The following is a 20,302-nucleotide window of genomic DNA, read 5'->3' on the forward strand; positions in this document are numbered from 1 at the left end:
GAGGTGGTTGGGAGGTTTTCTAGTTCTCCCACTGGGAGAGTTCATGGTAAACTAACCTACGCGGTAGAAGGGTTGTTTTCAGGATTATAGGTTTGAAGAGACTGCTGCTACTACTCAGGTTTGGTGCACAACCCCTTTTCTCTTCATGGAGCGGACCTGAGGCTATCTGAGAGTGGAATGGGTTGTCTTATGGGCGAATCATGATTAAAGGAGGGGCAGTTTTGAAGATTAACACCTCACCACTACAGTGGTGAGGACTTTATGGATCCTCTGTAATGGAGGTGGGAGTGCAGAGATGTGGGTGGTATTTTGAGAAGGGGCCTCCCAGGGTATTGGAGGCAATGAAGGTGAAGGGTGGGAAACCACTGGCAGCTCGATTGGGGTATGTTGGGGGATCTGACCAAGTTTACAGCGTTCAAGGACAGCGGAGCTCGCCGGCCCACTTATTCCTCCGACATCCGAATCCCAGGGGCACAGGCGACTGCTTCCCTGAGAAAAAGTGGCTCCAATAGAAAGGCAGGGCGCAGGAACGCCAGAGTTTTCCCGCCACGGCCGAGGGCGTGAACCCTGACGTCAGGGCCCCGCCCTTACCAAGATGGCGACACTCGTGAGACCGGAAAGAGTTTGTAGATTCCGCCTTGACCCGGCCTCCGAGGTGGGGGCGGGACTGCCCTGCGGAATGTGCCCGCCTCTTCCGCGGTGCCCCGCGCGGCGCGATGGCGTCATGGGTCCGCCCCTACCCCTCCTGTTCCGGGTTCCTGAGTCGTGTGCGTCGTCGACGGTAGTGACGCGTATTGCCCGGAGGATGGCGGACGCCGGCTTGCGCCGCGTGGTTCCCAGCGACCTGTATCCCCTCGTGCTCGGCTTTCTGCGCGATAACCAGCTCTCGGATGTGGCCAATAAGTTCGCCAAGGCAACCGGCGCTGTGAGTCCCAGGCTTGGGGCACCGGCTGGGGTGGGATGAGCACAGGGCTGCCGGCTCTGGCATGCTTAGGTTTGCGGGTAGGGAGGTCTGTGGGGTCCGCGAGCCCAGTGTCTGCCAGGCCTTTGTGCCGAGCTCACGGCGGTGACCGGTAAAAGCCTGGAGTCTCGGCATCTCTTCTTCCACGAGGTCTTACTACATAGCGCAGAGCCTTGTTGCTTTTTTCTTGTGAGCGGTGCTGCGGCGGCAGCGTGGGACCCTCGTGGCCTAGGTCACGTGGCTGGCGGAGTGTGGCTAGGCGGGAGCGCCGAGTTCCACTGGAGATGTTAGAGGCTCCTGGTTCCATCCTTGGGCTTTACGTTTGCTGATGCAGAACGGGACTTGACCTTACTTCTCAATCGAGTGTACCCGGGACTCAAAGTTAAGTAAAATTGCTTTAGAAATAACGAAGGTTGAGATTTCCGTTAGTGAAAAAGAAAGTGAACCAGAGTAGAGAGATAGGATTCTGCTTTTAATTATACTGAAGCAGGATTGAGCATCATAGCCCTACCAAGCCGGCATATCTGTTGGCTTGGATCTTTGACTTCTGCCATCAAACAAATCTAGGTTTGGGAACAACCTCTGCCACTTAAAACGTATGGCCGGGCCACTTGCTTGGCCTCTTTGAAACTGTTTCTACTCCTATGAGGATGTCGTCGTCCACTTTATAGAATTTTTGTGAGTTTCAGTAACATCATATATACAAAATGGCAATACCATTGCCTGGTGCTCACGAAGCATTAGTGAGTGAAAGCTGATATCTTAGTTATGGTAACTTAGGAAGTTCCAAGAACTTGTAAAAGTAAGATGACCAGGAATGTGAAAGGTTTGGAATCTGTATCTCAAGGAAAGCAGACATGCCTTCATGGGGAAACACCCTCAGGAACGGTAGAGTAGAGTTGTAGTCCTTGGAAGTCTTAGTCTTTGACTGAGAAGATAGGCTTGTTCTTTGTGGCAGAATCAGGCAGCACAAGGAGAGAATTAGATCAGCCTCAGAAAGAACTTCCTTAAGCCATGTGGTCTAGTACAACTGATTTCATGATGGAATTGTTAGAGAAGCTGCTGAGAGTGTTTCCACAGTGGGCTGGATGGAATTGGGTCTTTTAGAATTAGGAATCTTTTATATGACAAAAACTAATCTTTATGGAGGGCTTACTAAGGGCTAGATGCTGTTTCCAGATGCTAAGCTCTTTATATGCATTATTTCTTATTCTCTCAACAAATTAGATATGTAGTATTACTTATCTTATAGGGAAGAGGACAGTCTCAGAACGATTAAGTGATTTGCTCAGGGTCACACAGAAATAACTGGCAGAGGTGACTTTCACATCTACTCATCTAACTGAGCCTGTGCTCGTGTGTACTGTAATGCCTTGCCATTTTGGGGGGCACCAACTTGTAATCTATATCAGTGTAATTAGTAGCTGAATGCAATTCTGTACTGAATGTGTAACATAGGTTTTTACTAATCTTCTCTTGGAGGTTGAGTTCCAATGATTTGATATTATAAACCATGTTGTAGCAAACATCCTCTTGTACAGATGTTTGTTTCATGGGTAAGGATAAATTCCTGGATAATACACTGCTAGACTAAAGGGAATGTACATTTTTAAAGGCTTTGATAAGTAGGATTGACAGGCAGGGGATAGATGGTGCCAGAAACTACAGGAATAGCTCAAGTTTTTGATACCAAAAATTGGAAAATATATAAATAGAATATTTTTCTCTTAGTTTATGCAAGTAGGAAAAGTCTTACAGCAATGTAACATTTCTACCAAGTATAGCAGGTATAAAGCAAGTCACTTTTAATGAGAGAATAACAAAATCTGAACTCTCATAGACTAACCAGGGTAAAATTTTCTTACCTTGATCTTTCTCGTTTCTCTTACAGACCCAGCAGGATGCCAACGCCTCTTCCCTCTTGGACATCTATAGTTTTTGGCTTAAGTAAGTCTTCCCGGTGCCAATGTAGCTGTTGTCTCCCCCCCAAAATGGGCTGAGCTGTGTTCCTTGGTTTGGAAAGGTACTGATCCCCCAGAGGTTAGCCTAATCTACCTCAGCAGGTCCACCAAGGCCCCAAAGCGGAAGTTACAGGCAAATGGACCTGTGACTAAGAAGGCTAAGAAGACTTCATCCAGTGACAGCAGTGAGGACAGCAGCGAGGAGGAAGAAGCCCAAGAGCCTCCAGCTAAGAAAGCTGGTAAGGCCCAGCAGAAGTTGTAGTTCCAGGAAAAGGATTTGTAGCCTGTCTATACCACATGGCTGGTTCTTACTGGGACCTACTTTTGTTTAGCTGTACCTGCCAAGCGGGCCAGTCTGCCTCAGCATCCTGGAAAAGCTGCAGCTGAAACATCAGAGAGCAGCAGCAGTAGCAGCAGTGAAGAATCCAGTGATGAGGAGGAGGACAAAAAGAAAAAGCCTATCCAGGTTTGCAACTTTGGGAAAGAGAGAGATTGCATAAGGGAGTGGAAAGAAGAAACCTAAACTTGGCTTTTTTAGCTTGATGGTGGTGGGTAGACAACAGATGATAATGAGGTCTTTTAGAGATGTAGAAGCATGAAGTCTGGAAAGGATATGTGAGGTTGAAGTTGGGCCCTGAATCTAGAGGAAATTCAGTCCATTCTGCTTCCCTGGCAGTATCGGGTTTCTCTGGGACACTGTCTAGGACTCCAAGAAGAAGTATGTTTTGTGGACAGGTCCTGGGAGCTTAGGCAGGTACAGGGCCAGCAAATTAAGTGGCTGAACTTTTTGTTTATTAGTAAGAGCTTGTTGCCCTTTCCATATGCTATTCTGCTTAGCTTTCCCTTGCTCTTACTGCTCCATTCGCCTCTGAAAAAGAAGGTGCCTAGGAAGCCTTCTGTCTTGGGATGCCCTTTGAGTACCCAGAAACTCCTGCTGATTATCCTCATTGTGGGTTCTCTCACAGAAAGGAGTTAAACCCCAAGCCAAAGCAGTGAAAGCTCCTCATAAGAAGGCTGAGAGCTCTGATTCTGATTCTGACTCAAGCTCAGAGGATGAGGCTCCAAAGAACCAGAAGCCAAAGACAATACCCATGGCAGCTAAAGCTCAGGCTAAAGCGGCAGCCAAACCAGGTACTGTTTCTGTTCCCGAGAGGCTAGGCTGGGTACCAGGTTGCTTTGGGGACTGGTATGAAAATTGCTTATTCAGCGCAGTGGTGCAGTGGCACTGCTTGCTGAATTAGAGGTGTTGACTAGTGTCTCTTTTTTTTTTTTTTTTAACTTTTCACTAACAAGTAAGACATTTCATAATTAGGGGCCAGTAACTACAGAAATAGTCTGACAAGGGAAAACATGTTTTAAAGAATGGTGTCATTTTAGCATTTTTAGAGATACATTTCATAGACATTTACATTTCCACAAATTCCATTCTCTTGTGACTACTTACACGTCTATTTTTTTTATGCTCTTCACTGCCATTTTTCCTCCTGTATCTTCCATGGGACAAAGGAGAATTTTTACTTTCTTCATTAATTATCTGGTGATGAAGTTTAGGTTATGATTTGTGGGAGCTTCTCTGGCACCAGTGAAAGTTGGCATGAAAGACTTCAGGGGGCATATTTAAATGATTTGCATCATGTCATTTTTTTCTTTAAGACAGCTTTGTTGCTGAAATTGGGCAGTAAAGTTATCCTTTGGTACAGTAAACCACAGCCTTCTTTACACCTGCTCCAAAAGCAAGAGAAGTGAGAGACTGCTAAGTTCAGAGCTAATAGGAAAGAGGTTTTTATGGCCGTTTAACACCTAGGTGCGCTTTACAAAGTTTCTTTTTTCTTCTTAGGTTCACCAGCTCGGGCAGCACCTGAAGTAGCCAACGGCAAAGCAGCCAGCAGCAGCAGCAGCAGCAGCAGTAGCAGTGATGACTCTGAGGAGGAGAAGGCAGCAGCCATCTCTAAGAAGGTCTGAGCCTTGACTTCTGCCAGGGAGGAGGGGGCAGGGGACAGAGGTGTGGGTCTCCCTTTCCTGGCAAGGATTGATTGGGTCAGCATTTTCCTGTGGCAATTAATTTTCTCTATGTGATGCAGACCATACCTAAAAAGCAAGTTGTGGCCAAGGCTCCAGTGAAAGCAGCTGCCCCCCCGGCCCCGAAGAGTTCCAGCAGTGAGGACTCCTCCAGTGAGGAGGAGGAAGAGCAGAAGAAAAAACCCGTGAAGAAAAAACCAGGTGACTGGACATGGGGAGTCAAGCTGCATGACTGTAACCAGGCCCAGTTGCAGAAGGACCTCTGCTGTCCCCATGTGGACCTCTCCATAGAGCCACGTGGCATGATGGCTAGCTTCTCCCAGAGAAAGCCTCATTGCCTCTTATAACCTAGACTCAGAAATAACACACCATCATCTCTGCCATGTTCTGTTAGAAAAGAGTCACTAATCCTAACCCATGCTTAAGGGACGGGGAGTTAAGCTCCATTTCTAGAAGGGAGAGGTATCAAAGAATTTATGGACATTTTAAAGCCACCATGCTGTCCTTTTTAAACAGGTCCCTATAGTTCAGTCCCCCCGCCTTCTGTTCCCCCACCCAAGAAGTCTCTGGGAACCCAGGCTCCCAAGAAAGTTGCAGAGAAGCAGCAGCCTGTGGAGAGCAGTGAGGACAGCAGCGATGAGTCTGGTGAGTTGTCAGCTGTGGTAAGCGGGTCTGGGGAGTGTATGAGGACTAGGGAAGACAACGCTTCTGCCTCTTCTGCTTTTTCCTGAATTGAGACAGGGCTAAGGCTCTATGTGGGTCTTTGCATCCTTCCTTTTATTGCCCCTGGGCGGGTCAGGACTCTGGACCCAGTCTGATGCGATAGGTTCTCTCCAGATTCAAGTTCTGAGGAAGAAAAGAAACCCCCAGCTAAGGCAGTCATCTCTAAAGCCACCACTAAACCAGCTCCAGCAAAGAAGGCAGCAGAGAGCTCTTCAGACAGCTCAGGTAAGGCGTATGGAGGCCGTCAGTGGGAGCTTCAAGGGCTCTCCTCAGCCTGGTTTGGGGAGCTTTTCATTCTCTTCTCCCTGTCCAGACTCAGACAGTTCTGAGGATGAAGCTCCTGCCAAGCCAGTCAGTACCACCAAGAATTCCACAAGTAAGCCAGCTGCCACTCCCAAGCAGTCCACAGCTAAGCCAGCCACCACTCCAAAGCAGCCTGCAGGCAGTGGCCAGAAGCCTCTGACCAGAAAGGCTGATAGCAGCTCCAGCGAGGAGGAGAGCAGTTCTAGTGAGGAGGAGAAGATGAAGAAGACTGTAGCCACCCCTAAGTCCAAGGTGATGGCCAAAGCAGCTCCATCTTTGCCTGCCACGCAGGCCTCTCAGGGTGGTGGGGACAGCAGCTCTGATTCGGACAGCTCCAGCAGTGAGGAAGAGGAGGAAGAGAAGACGCCTAAACCCGCAGCTAAAAAAAGGGCACAGAAGGCAGCAGGAGCCATAACCCTTTCCAAGCCAGCCTCTGCGAAGAAAGCAAAGGCCGAGAGCAGCAGCAGTTCTTCCTCTGATGATTCCAGTGAGGAGGAGGAGGAGAAGCCCAAGGGCAAGGGCACTCCAAGACCACAAGCCCCCAAGGCCAATGGCACCTCTGCACTGGCTGCCCAGAATGGAAAAGCAAACAGGGACAGCAATGGGGAAGAGGAGGACAAGAAAAAGGCAGCAATGGCAGTTTCTAAGCCAGGTCTGTATCCAAAGAACCTGCCTCCTGGTTTGTCCCCCCAAATCAGGATGGGCTATACTCTTGGGGGATGGGATAGGGCACAGAGGCCCATATGGCTTCCAGTTGCAGGCCCTTGGTGTGGGTACCTGGGAGGAACAGGAAACTGATCTGAGTCTGGCTTTTTGTTTCATAGGTTCAGGAAAGAAACGGAAGCAAAATGAGGCAGGCAAGGAGGCAGAGTCTCCTCCAGCCAAGAAAATAAAGCCCCAGACCCCCAACACATTTCCTAAAAGGAAGAAAGTAAGTTGTCTTATTTTCCTCTTAGGGACCGGTCTTTAGAGTAGAAAAGGAAACCTTGAGTCATCTTGACAGCTCTTTGCCTGGCCTGGCGCACAGGGTTATGCCTGCACACAGGTCAGGAGGCCACTTCATCTTTAATTTTCTACCTCACTCTTCACCAGGGAGAAAGAAGGGTGTCTTCCCCGTTCCGAAGGGTCAGGGAGGAGGAGATCGAGGTGGATGCTCGAGTGGCAGACAACTCCTTTGATGCCAAGGTGAGGAGAGAGGGTGTGCACCATTCTTGAGCAGGGTTGGGTAGGAGAGAGGACAGCTTTTGGTTCTGGTAGGCGGAAAGCTCTCTGGGTTTGGGTTGCCTGGAGTAGAGAGAAGAAAGTGACAGTCCCTGGTGTTGTCCTATGTGCTAACCACCTTTCTCTGCTTACCAGCGAGGTGCAGCCGGAGACTGGGGGGAGCGAGCCAATCAGGTTCTAAAATTCACCAAAGGCAAATCCTTCCGGCATGAGAAGACCAAGAAGAAGCGGGGCAGCTATCGGGGAGGCTCCATCTCTGTCCAAGTGAATTCCATTAAGTTTGACAGTGAATGACCTGGGGCTGTTCGTGGCATAGCAGGGGTGATCATCTGAGACCACTTACTTTTCCCAGTGGACCTGGGAACCCCAGCTCTGTTGTGGTGGGGGGAGTCTTGGTGAAGACAGCAGTTTAGGTCTGAAGACTGCATCATAACATCCTCTGAGGTCCTTTTTCTGTGTTCGTGGTTTTGTACAGGTTTGTTTTTGAGTGTTGGGTAGCAAGGACAAGGTGAAGGGAGTGTTCTCTTTTTAAAGAAAATTTTGTCTTAGTTGTTCCCTCTTCTCTGTTCTGTGGAAGTCCTCATACTGAGAAATTTGTATATTTTATATTAAATCATTTCCTATTGAGTTTTGTTATTTTCAGAGGTGGGTTCCCACAGAGAAAATCTTAAGCTACCGCCCAAGACACAGCAAAGGTCACGTGTGAGTTTTTATAAGTGGCGAATTCTGCCTATGTGAGTGCTCATGCCCACATTTCACCCCTGCTACCCCGAGGCAGTTAAGAATGGTTAATGTATATATCTGTTAAGCATGAACTATGTACCTCATTCATGGGGTCTAGGACTGAAGTTTTCAGCCAGCATGGACTTACCTACTTTTGGGGGTAAAATTTACTGTTTTACAGGCAAAATTCTGGTGTGGTGTGAATGCCCTGGGGTCAGTCTGAATATTTTGTTTTCTGTAATTTTATTATTACATAATGTTTGCAATACATGTTTTTTAATTTGAAAGGCGTGAACTTTTTTATTTTTCAAAGACTTTTTTGGACTGGCTTGACCCTTAATACTTACAGTGTTGAGTACTAAATTGAGGACTACATCTCTCTCTTTTTTTTTTTTTAACATCTTAGAGGACAAAATAACATTAATCTGAAAAGTACACATCACTTGGTATTTCTATCATGGTAGCAGTGGTGACAGTTTCATTAACTACTACAAGGTTGGGAATCACTGATGAAGAAAGAGGAAGAAGAAAACCTATAGTTAAAAACCTCAGTCCTCAGTAGGAACTAGGTTAGGTGAATTTATAGGTAACCTATATATATGCTAATGGAGATGGGAAGAACCTTCACAAAGCATATTATCTGGTAAAACTTGAGTTGAATGTGGTTGAGAGAGCATCCTAATAGGATTGTTGTGTCTTTTAGTTGGTACATGGGAGCAACTGATGTGCTCCCTTGAGAACTTTAACTGTCAGTAACAGTAAAAACCAGTGAGCAGAGATGTGACTCTTAGGCCAAGCAGGCTGATTGTGAAGCTATAGGAGACAACTACTGTTGGCACTGCTTGGCCAGAGCAAGGTGGGGAGGGAAGAGTCTAAGGAGCTCTCTGGAGGCTGGGCTGTCCCTTTGGTGGGGCAGTGCTCTAGCTTTATGGATGAGGTGTAGCTGAAGATCAGCCTCCCCTTGTTTGGGTTCAAGTAACCTGATAACCTGGTTTTCTGTGTAACTGCCTCTAGGAAGAAAATGTGCTCTTCATGCCGACAGAAGTATTCAGTCTGCATGGTAAAAGTTCTACATCTTACTACAAAATAATAAACTGGCTGGTTTATAATGTGTCTTGGGAGTTTTATTAATGTGAGTCCAGAGCCCTCCTACCTCCTACCAGAACAACTTGAGTTAGAGGCCTTGGGGTCCAGACTTGTGAGTTCACTGTGGAGCCTTCTTGGTAGCAGCTTGCTGGCTCTTCTTGGCCATACCTTGTCCCATGGTGCTTTTTCCAGGCAATAGTCCAGCCTCTGCATAGTCTAAATTGGGGGTTGGCAAAATGGCCTGTGGGCCAGAGCCAGCCTGTGGCTTGTTTTTTTATTGCTCAGAAGCTAAGAATGGTTTTTATATTTTTTAAAGGGCTTAAAAAAAGGGAAACTGACATGACAGGCTTTATGTGGCCACAGAGTGTACAGTATTTACTATCTGGCCCTTTACAGCTTGCTAACCCCTGGCCTAAATCAGTGGTTTCACAACACTGGCTGAAAATTAGAATTATCTGGGGAGCTTAATTAAAAACACTGATACCCAGGGGCCCATCTCTCAATCAAATGAGTCAGACACTGGTGTGCTCTGGTGGAGTCTGGGAGTTCAGATTTTTAAAGCTCTCAGGTAATTCTAATGAGCAACCAGAGTTGAAAATTGTTAAGAGTATTTGAAAAGAAGTAATTTTTTTTCTTACCTCCTCTCGTGCTTCCATCTTCAAATGTACTTGTTAAATCTAACAGTATAAAGTGAAAAATTCCCATCTCATCTTAGCCCTGGGATTTGATTCTTGTGTCTCTTTCCAGAGAGAGCTTCTCTGTGTGTATTACCATAAGCTTCCTCCCATTTCTTCTTACACGAATGGAGTAGCTTATATGCAGTGTTTTGTAACTTTGGGGCTCATTTTTAAGGACTGTGTGGTACCCCTCTGTATGGAAATAGCATAAGTTATTTAAACCTTATTGGTAGCTGGTTAGGTTGTTTTAGTATTTTGCTATGAATGGTGCCACAGTGGATGTTTTATACATGAGACATTGAGTATTTGTGAATATTTTTAATAAATATTCTAAGTGATTGTTGGGTCAGAGCATATGTGCATTTAACATTTTGCTCATCATTGCCTTTCAAAACCATTGTACCAATTTGCATTTCCAGCGACCAACAGTTTATGAGGACACCTCTTTGCTTGCCCTGTTGCCAACACCTAACAAATTGGTCTTTCCCACTTGGGTAAATGAAAATGCTCTCTTTAAGTGTATAGTTTGATAGCGTTAAGTATATTGACATTGTGCAACAGATCTCTGATTTTGACTATTTTAGGTAATTTGTATGAATGGAATCATACAATATTGGTCCTTCTGTGACTGGCTTATTTAACTTAACATAATGTCCTCAAGGTTTAACCATGTACATTGTAGCAAGATTTCCCTTTTCAAGGCTGCATAATAATTCCATTGTATGTATATACCACATTCTATTTATCCATTTTGTTTTATTTTGGATTTCTCTTACATATTTAGACATCTGTATTTTCTTTTCTATGAAATGTGACCAACGCTGTCCCCTATTTCATTTAAATTATTTATCTTTTTCTATGATAACTAAGTGCTCTTGATACATTAAAGAGATTTGCCCTGAATCATAGGTTGCAAATATTTGGTTTTCAGGCATTTTCATCTTAAAATGGAATACAATATACACCTATTAACTTTTCTCCTTAAAATAGACAAATTTTAAGCTTCCTATTTATTGTTTAAAGCTATGACTTGTTTTTTCTTTTGCATTTTATAAACATAACCCTTCCCAGTCTTATTTACTTTTTAAATTTAACAGATCTCTGTTTCCCTTAGGCCTTGCAAAGCTGAACCTGCTACATACATGCAGCTGACATGTTACACAAGTGAGGCAGTTGAGCAGATTGTCTAACAGCATTTACTAGGAGTCTGCTTTTTCATTTAAAATGAGAGTATTCTCTCATGTCTGTAAAATCTGACCAACCCAGAGGGCTGCTGTAGGGTCTGAGAATTTATCTAAAGCACTTAGTATAGTCCCTAGCACACTGTAAGCACTCCACGCTGCCACTTGCACAATAAGAGGTTTTGGGAGATGACAGTCCTTGGTGCCCTTGTGATGTGCATCATGCCATTTCAACAGAGGCTTGAATCTTGTTAATGTTAATGATTATACCCAGGCAGTGGACTTTATTTTGTGTGTGGATGTTTGATGTTGGTTTAGCACCTTCATTCGTGATGCCAAACACTGATGCGCAGAATTGATCCTACTAGAAACTTTAGTTTTGTGAGCGACCTGAATTCCCACCTGCTGATAGGTTCTGGCACTGTTGATGAAATCCACACATTACGTGAATGGCACACATGATGGCTTATGCCCCTCTGCAGTGTACCTTTCATGGATACAAGGCTGACTTACCAATACCCTTTTGTGGGTTTGTGTTTTACTGGTTATATCCTCACTGCCACCCAACCCAGTTAGGTGGGTTTTAACTAGACCAGAGTATCTCAACCTTGATACCATTGCCATTTGGGGCCAGATAATTCTTTGTTGTGGAAGACTGTACTGTGTGCTGTAGCATCCCTGGCCTCTGCCCACTAGATGCCAGTAGCATCCCCCAGTTTGGACAACCAAAAATGGCTCCAGATACTGCAAAACATACCCTTAAAGGCAAAATTGCCCTTAGTTGAGAACCACCGGGGAAAGAGCTGAGTTTAAAATGATTGCTTATGGTTGATAAAACTGCAGCTTAGTGGCATGTTGAGACAAGAGTCCAGGTCTCCCTAAAAATTGATCTGCCTATATTTAACTTTGGTTGAGTGCCTACTTTTTACCAGCTATAGAACTCCCTTAGAATTCAGTGTCTAGTTGGGGAAGTCAAATATGGGAACAGTCCATACTCAGTGCCGAGTCCTGTCACCAGGGACCAGAGTAGCACACCCCCCCACCAAGGGAACAAGCAAGAAAAGACTAAGCTGAACCCAGGATTCTGAGGAAAATAGCAGGTGAGAAGGCACATACCATGCAAGGAAGAGGAAACATTTCCTGTGGGAGCAGAGAGCCTTTAGGATGGATCAAGCAGAGAGTATGTGGGAGGCAGGGGCAAGATAATACCTTCTGAAGATTCAATGGCAATGGCCTTTTGTACCCAAGTCAGGAGTTATAATTTATTTTGTTCACCTGGAGTATGTCAGGGGCTTGATTGTCAGTGCAATGCTCCTGGCACGAATATAGCTGCTGGGAAAGCAAATTCCCTACTGACCACTGAAGTTTATCCCCTGCCCCATGCAAAGCTGGCTTAAGCTATCTGCAATTATTGAAGAGGCCAGTAGGTGGGGCTCTTTTACACTGCAAGATTTGGACTATAGTTGAAGCTTGGCAGCTTATTTCAGTGACATTCAACAAACTTGGAGAACCTGCTGTGAGCCTTTGGATACAGGCATAGGCCCTCATTTGAGGAACCTTGGTTCTGGAGAGTGGAGAGGAGAGGCCCTTCTGGACTCCAGTCTGTCCTGGTTATCTATGAAAGCCAGCAACAGGCAACATTGCTTGTAGAGGAACTGATGTTCACCATGGAACTCTCAACCTTAGCCTCAGGTCCTACAGGGCATTGGAGTTCCCGTAAGGGGGGCCAGTCACAGGTCCCACTGCTTATGGAGGCTGCAGACCTGTGTCCTCCCTCAGCCTGGGAGTTCAGAGGCTCTGGAGCTCTCCCCTATCTCCCCTCCTCACCCAGCATAATCCCCTTATGTATCTCCAGGTTGAGAAGAACAAATGCCAGGCTTTCATCTTTGAAGTGGGTTGGACGGTAGGGGACTACAGAGTATTTCACTAAATTAGCCTGCCAGAAACAGAAGTTCATCCATTCAGCAAGTATGAATGCTTAGTATATAGTAGGCACATAATTTGTGAGAGATGTTGAGGACACAATCATGAACGAACAAAAAAGACACAGGCCCAGTGACCAAAGTTTACCCAGGCTAATGAGAGGCAAAGATATTAATTCTCACATATAAATGTTTAAGTATAAACTTCACTGCAATGAAGGCAAAGTGCAAATAGCTATGAGAACATGTAACAGGGGATAATGACCCATGCAGTGGTGGGACTCCCTCACAGGTTGGGTAAGCATGTAATTTATCATCTAAACTGGGATGCTTTTGAGAGTGAAAGGAGAGCAACTGATAATTAGGCTGAGACAAACAGGTGTAGACTGAGACTCTCCAAGGCAAGCCAGGACACAGGTTTGCTGTGCTAATAGAAATCTTTACTGTGGAAGTGGTTCAGCCAAGACTTGAAGGTGAGAGTTAATTAGGTGCAGGTGAAGTTGTTGCCAACTCAGATCCTCGCACTCTTTAATCAATAAAAATTAGTAAAAGGCCAGACGAGGAATTCAGGCAAGGCTTTATTGAGACTCAAGTGAAAACAAGTAACAGGTTCCCTTGCTGGCTCTCGGAGGAGAGTGGTGCTGGTTCTTTAAATGGGGTGAGGGGAGGGGAGGATGGGTGGCTCGGGCTGCAGGGGTGGCTTAGGTGGTCTGCCCACTCTCCTTGGTGGTGCTGTGTGCAGGGATCATGCGCAGTACCCTGCTTTTGCTTCTGGCACCTCAGAAGTGTCGGTTTGTGGCCTTTTTGTATCATACTGTGCATAATTTTCCCCAACTGAGTATGCATGCAGTTGTTTTTAGTCCCTTATGGTTTCTTTGTATTCTGTTGCACAAGGAGACATTAGTCCAGGTGCAAGCACTTCAGTAAAGGGCCCCAGGTCCTTACCTATCTCAGTGGTACAGAATGAGCAAGGCTGTGTGTTTTACCAGTTAGAGGGCATAACATGTGCAAAGGCCTTTTGGTGAGAGGGAGCGTGATGGAGACCCCAAACTGAAAGAAGCCTTATTCAGCTGAAAGGCCGAGTGAGGAGGAGAGCAACTGAAGATGAGGCTGGAGAGGTAAGCAGGGACCTGGGAATGCAGGGCCTTGTAATGAGTGTCTGAGATTTTGGTCTTTAGAAGGCAACGGGAAGCTTTTTTGTTTAAGGTTTCACTTTTTAAAAATCTATATTAAAATATATAAAAATTTGGTGGGGGGGAGTAATTAGGTTTTTATTTATTTCAATGGAGGTACTGGGATTTTAACAGCAGTATTGGGGATTGAACCCAGGACCTCAAGCATGCTAAGAGCGCACTCTACCACTGAGCTGTACTTCCCTTAATGGGAAGCTTTTGAAGAGTGTGTGAGTGTCTTAGCTCAGGCTGCCATAACAAAATGCCACAGCCTGGGTGCCTTAAACAACAGAAATATATTTCTCACAGTTCTGAGATTGGGAAGTCCAAGATCAAGATGCAGGTCTGTTTGGTTCCTGGTGACAGCTCTCTTCCTGGCTTGCAGAAGGCTTCTGGCTGTGTCCTCACATGGTCAGGAGAGAAGGAGCAAGCTCTCCGGTCTCTCTTTGTAAGGACACTGATCCCATCATGAGGATCTACCCTCATTACCTCATCCAAACCCAATTACCTCCCAAAGGCCCTGCCTTTTCACACCAGCACATTGGGAGTTAGTGCTTCAACATGTGAATTCTGGGGAGCAGGAGGACACAAACATTCATACCATTCAGTGAGTACATGTGTGTGTGTCTTAAATTTTTTTTATTAGGGAAAATCTCAAATATATGCCAAAGTAGAGAGAGCAGTATGATAACCCTCCATCTCCCCATCCAGCTCTTACCAACACATGTCCTATCATTTTTTTGTGTGTGGTGGGGGAGGGGTAATTAGATTTATTTATTTATTTAATCTTTTTTTGTTTGTTTTTTAATGGAGATACTGGGGATTGAACCCAGGACCTCATGCATGCTAGGCATGCACTCTACCACTGAGCTATACCCTCCACCCTGGCCTATCTTGTTTCATTTCTGATACCCTAACCCATACCTCTCTGCACCCCTTTCCACTGGATTGTTTTGAAATAAAAATAAGACTTTAACTATATCTATAAATAATTTACATATGTAGCTTTAAAGGTTAAAGCCTTAAAAAATAGATAACCACAATTTCACTACTGCATCTAAAAGAATTATCAGTACAGTAATCAGCTGATATTAAGTATTCTGTTAATATCAGTGAGTGGTATTAAAGGCTGGTGACAGATTTGCATGTTGAAAAACCAAATCTGGCTGCTGCGAGAATAGACTGAAAGGGTTTGGAACGGATATTTTGAGGCCAATTAGGCTACTGCAATAAGCCCGGTGAGAGATCATTTTGTGACTTGAATTAAAGTGGTGCTAGGATAGAGAAGATGGAGAAAGGTTGATGGATTTAAGAAATATTTAGGGAAAAAAAATTAGAACTTGGTTGGTGGGGTGTGGGAGGAGATCAGTGAGGAAGAGTAAGGTATTAAGAGTGACTCAGATGTTTTTCCTAAGAACTAAGAGAATGGTGGTGCCATTCACTGGGATGGGGAACACTAGAAAAGTTTGGTTTGGGACATGTTAGTCTGAGGTGCTTTTGAGACATCTAAGAGAAAATGTTGAGAAGTCAGTAGAAAACAACAGGATCATACTCTATAGCACAGGAAAATATGTTTAGTATCTTGTAATAACCTATATTGAAAAATATGAGAAAGAATATATATATATGTATAACTGAATCACTTATGCTGTACACCAGAAACTAACAAAACATTGTAAATCAACTATACTTCAATAAAAATAAATTAATTAAAAAAAATGATACCACTACATGCATCAAAAAAAAGGGGGTGGGCATGGGAGTAGGAGTGTGGAGTCCCAGCTTCTATTTCCTGCCCTGCCTTGGACTCACAGGTAACTGGGCAAATCACGTCCTCCCCAGGACTGTCAATAACGCTATCTGTAAAATGATGAGATGGTCACCTGACTCCCCCAAATCTTACAAATCTCTTTGAAATCAGTCTGATTGCTGGAGTTTTTAGCAATAAAACAAACCTCTCAGCAAATGTCCACAGAGAAAGGGCTCAGTGTTAATTCTCTACTGCTGGTGGGAGTATAAATTGATACCACCAATTTGGAAAACATTTGATGTTATCTTCTAAAGATAAAAATATGCAAGTTCAGTGACCCAGAAATTCTATTCCTAGGGATATACTCTACCTAGAGAAATTCATGTACGTGTGCTTCAAGATGTGATTCATTTTAATCACCAAACTAGATACAACTCACATGTCCTTCCTCAGAATGGATAAACAAGCCAAGAGGCCTGGAAGTTCTAGAAAGTTTTATTTATTTGTTTTATTTCCTCTTTTAGGCAGATGGTGCAGTGGAAAAGACCAAATGGCCCTGTATTTCAATCTTAGCACTACTAGTTGTGTGATACTTGGCTGTGGTACTCTGTTAATTTTATCTCAGCCTCCTTATATGTAAATAATAATTCTATCCAACCTTTATTAAGTGCTTACAATGGCTCGGGCACTATAAACTTTATGAGCATATCTCATTTACTCCTCATAATAACCCTGAGAAGTAAGTATTAATATCCATATTTTACAGATGAATAAAATGAAGCAGAGAATGGATGCACTGCTTATCCAAATTTATGCAGGCAGAAGTAGAGCTGAGATTTGAATCCAGGCAATTGGATTCCAGAATCCGTAGCCTTACCACTACACTGCAGTTGTCTACAAAATAGAGACAGTGTTACTAGGGCATTGGAGGCTCAGTGGTAGAATTCTCATCTCCCACACAGAGACTCAGGTTCCATTTCTGTCCAATGCATAGAAGAGGAAGGAAGAAAAAAAAAAAAGGATAGAGGGTAACGTTGAATTGTTTTATCGATTAAAGATAATTAATGCCAAGTACGTGACACCTAGTAAGCATACATTTTTAAGTGTCATTTCAAAGAGGAATTTGAAGCAGCTCATAAATATGACATATAAGAAAAGGCATTACCCACACCTCACACACCTCGTGGCCTTTCTCTCACCTTCAGAAACAGCCTACACTCTATGTAGTATATATCTCTCTAAATAAATCTACCTTTACTTGAAAAAAAAGAAGAAAAGGCATTAAACTAAAAACAGATTATTTAAAATTATGTTGTGGAGGAACAAAGGATGAAGCAAATATCATAAATTTAGGTTGGTATAAGTTTTGACCAAATAATTATATTTATATTTGACTTTATACTTGACTTTCAGTTTAGCTCAGAACTTCCTGGTGGCCAAGGCAAAGAGGGAACTATAGTGGGCTTGATAATTATTCCCAAAAGGTAAGAAAGCATACAGAGACACAACTTTTCCTGATGATACAAAATTTTAAAATGAATTATCATATAGGTCCTTATTACAAGAGACCTAAACAACATTATGGACAATGTGTATTCATGACAGTTTTACAGGAGCAGCAGAAATATTCTTTGCAACACCAGTCATCTGTTAGTGAAAGCTGGGGCTGTTAAGTTGCAGTGCCCCTAAGTAAAACTTTCTTTGTAGGAGGCTACTTCTTTTCATGAAGGAGACCAAGTTTTGTTGTCTTTAAAGACCTCAGAGCAACAATGAAGCCCATCTAGAGGTAGAGGCCCTTTAACTGGCAGGAGGCCTGAGGATTGGAGCAATGTGTAGTTGGAGCCAGGACTAGGGGACATCTGAACCAGGATGCCTTATAGGCACTTTAACTTCAAAATTTAATTCATGTCTTAACTCACCCTCCTCTGAATCTTCCACCTTCTCTAGTGTTTTCCAACTCAGTAAACGGTACCCTTTCTTATGTGAAAATCTAAAAGTCAATTACCCGTGATACCTTTATTCTTCTCATCTACCCTTTTATCCAGGCCATCTTCAAGTCTTGTTGATTTGATTTCCCAAATATTTTTCACATTGATTTCTTTACCTTTCTACTGCCACCACCCCTTCCCCTAATTCTTACCCACTTCTAATCTTTTCACCATACTGCTCAAAAATAATCTTTCAAAAACAGATCTGATCAAATCACTTTTCTCATCAAAGTGCTACAATTTTTAAAAATTGAGTTGTAACTAACATTCAGTATGCACTGGTTTTCTATTGTCTTGGGTGAAGTCTAAAATCTTTAATTTTTTTTAATTTTGGAGGAAAGTAATTAGGTTTTATTTATTTATTAAAAAAATTTTTTTTGACAGGGCTAAAACTACGGAGAGAAGAAAAGAAAATCAATCAGGGAGCTGTCAGCCAAGATGGCTGGTAGAGACAGCTCCCTTTAATTTTTTTTTTAAATGGAGATACTAGGGATTGAACCCATGACCTCAGTGCTTGCTAAGCATACATTCTACCACTGAGCTATAGGTAAATCTGGAGCAATTTGCTGAGGCTAGATCATGTAGGATCATATAGATCAAGTTAAAGATTTTAGCGGGGAGAGTAATGCTTTTCTTGCATCTCTGAAGCTGATTATGTTCATAGTAGTATTACTCATAATAGCCAAGAAAACATGAATGCTAAAATGTATAAAGAATAATTCATTGAAAAAAATGTATATCCATCTCTCAGCCTTATAAACAGAATGTTGTCAACACACTTAAATTCCCTGTCTGTATGTTAAGGCTGAATGTTAAGCCAGTATTAACATTAATAAGTACCAATTGTTATAATATTGAAATAATACCGGTTGGGAAACAGTTGCTGGCCTGAACCCTCTGAATATCTCTCATTGCCAAATCATTGATTTCTCCCTAGGACATACACCATCTCCCCTGAACTGTCCCATAATCCAACATATAAAGGATTAATGTCTGGCCCATAGGGGCCCCTAAGAATTTGCTCTAAAGTTACATTTTTTCACCCCTGCCTCTTCCTAATCATCTCTCTTTTCCTTTCCTCCCCATCTCCTGGTGTGTCCTGAATTTGATATTTATCATTTTTATATAGATATAAAATATAGGTATATGCAATCATCTCTAAGGAATATATAGTCTTATTTTATAGAACTGTGTAAATTGTACCATACTGTACCTATTCTCATGTGACCTGCTTATTTCTCTGATGTGTAGTAGTCTCTTGTATACCTCCAGTTCTTTATTAATTTATTCATTGGCAGACGTTCAAGTTGTAATGCTGCTCTGAACAGTCTTGGGTCTATTGGTGAACATGTGCAAGAGTTCTCTGAATTTAAACCTAGAAGGGAAAGTGCTGGTCATAGAGTAAGTGCATCTTCAATCTTCCAAATAATGCCAATTTTCCAAAGGTATTTACTAATTTGAACTTTCAATAGCAGCTCAAGAGAGTTCCCCTTGTTCCACAGTCTCCTCAACACTGGGTAAGTTACATTAAATAAAAATTTCCCCAAGTCTTCTGAGTGTGTAATCATATCTTACTGTGGCTTTAATTTGGATTTCCCTGACTAATAATGAGCTTGAACACCCTTTCATTTACTTGTTGACTGTTTCGATTTCCTCTTCTGAAGGTATCTGCTTAAAGTCTTTTGCCTGTATTTCTATTAGGTTGTCTTTCTCTTACCGATTTGCAGAAGTTCTTTGTATATTTTGGATATAATTCCTATGTTGGTTTTATGCTATATAAATATTTTCTTCATTTCAATGTCTTGCATTACTTTATTGTATTTTTTTTGATGAAGAGAAAGCTTACTTTTTATTTAGTCAGCTATTCTAAGCCAGATATCTTCCATTTGTCCCTCCATGATATACTTTCCACCTTTCTCCACTGGCTCTTTGCCTAGGGAGTGTGACCTCTAGGAACAACATCAGTGGGCTCTGTGCCCTTTGGCTTCTGATTGAGTTTTTGGAATCAAAAGAAGGTGGAGAATGAGAGTAGGTATTTTTCCTAGCCCCAACCTGCTGTGTCTTCAAATCAAAAGTCACTGCTTCCCTCAAGCTAATCTCCTCTACAGACTTTTTCCTTCAGGGTTCCCGAACCTGCTCCTTACTCGCATTGTTTTGCCCAAGTGTTGGTAACAAACTGTTGCTACCAGCTCTCTGTCATAAGACTGTCTTTATATTCCCCTATACTCACACCACTGTAAACAGTCTTTAAAGAGTGTTTCAGACCATTTAAATTTTCTCAGACCATTATGAGTGTGTCATCTGTTTCCTGTTGAATTTCTGACTGATATATCGTTATTTTTTAATATTTCCTTTTGAAATGAGTGATTTTATGTGTTGCTTAAGAAAGTGTTCCTTATTATTATTAATAGAATAATAGAGATATTCTATATTATATTTTAAAAGCTTTATCATTTGTTTTATTTGCTTAGGTCTGTAGTTCATCTGATGTTGATTTTTCAATCCTTCTGTATTTATAGAGTTTGTTTCATGGCCCAGCAAATGGTCTCTGTTGGTGACTGTTCTATGTGCTTTTGAAAAAAATTTATATTTTGCTGTTGTTGGTGGAATGTTCT

At 43.0% G+C, this 20,302-nt stretch overlaps 1 protein-coding gene and 1 non-coding gene across 3 annotated transcripts; one reads left to right on the forward strand and one right to left on the reverse strand.

Moving 5' to 3' along the window:
* The first annotated feature begins 751 nt into the window (after positions 1-751).
* Positions 752-9,024, forward strand: NOLC1 (nucleolar and coiled-body phosphoprotein 1). Of its 2 annotated transcripts, none has more exons than XM_006210478.4 (13): positions 752-925; positions 2,853-2,908; positions 3,025-3,161; positions 3,255-3,388; positions 3,888-4,053; positions 4,760-4,878; positions 5,004-5,142; positions 5,458-5,586; positions 5,779-5,889; positions 5,978-6,619; positions 6,792-6,898; positions 7,060-7,152; positions 7,324-9,024. In XM_006210478.4, the coding sequence occupies exons 1-13, from the start codon at positions 806-808 to the stop codon at positions 7,480-7,482; spliced, it is 2,112 nt and encodes a 703-aa protein (XP_006210540.1). In that variant the 5' UTR covers positions 752-805; the 3' UTR covers positions 7,483-9,024. The 2 variants fall into 2 exon arrangements, with proteins under 2 accessions (XP_006210540.1, XP_006210539.1); XM_006210477.4 differs by having other exon boundaries at positions 758-925; positions 3,022-3,161.
* Positions 9,025-14,757: 5,733 nt separating this feature from the next.
* TRNAA-AGC (transfer RNA alanine (anticodon AGC)) lies at positions 14,758-14,830 on the reverse strand. The gene has a single exon. It is a non-coding gene; the product is annotated as a tRNA-Ala (tRNA).
* Positions 14,831-20,302: the final 5,472 nt, after the last annotated feature.

Source organism: Vicugna pacos, chromosome 11, assembly GCF_048564905.1.
Source record: "Vicugna pacos chromosome 11, VicPac4, whole genome shotgun sequence".
NCBI lineage: Eukaryota > Metazoa > Chordata > Mammalia > Artiodactyla > Camelidae > Vicugna > Vicugna pacos.

Coding starts and splice junctions, on each gene's coding strand:
- NOLC1 (XM_006210477.4), top strand. CDS start 806: ATGGCGGACGCCGGCTTGCGCCGCGTGGTTCCCAGCGACCTGTATCCC. Junction 2,909..3,021: donor ATCTATAGTTTTTGGCTTAA/GTAAGTCTTCCC, acceptor AATCTACCTCAG/CAGGTCCACCAAGGCCCCAA. Junction 4,879..5,003: donor CAGCAGCCATCTCTAAGAAG/GTCTGAGCCTTG, acceptor TATGTGATGCAG/ACCATACCTAAAAAGCAAGT.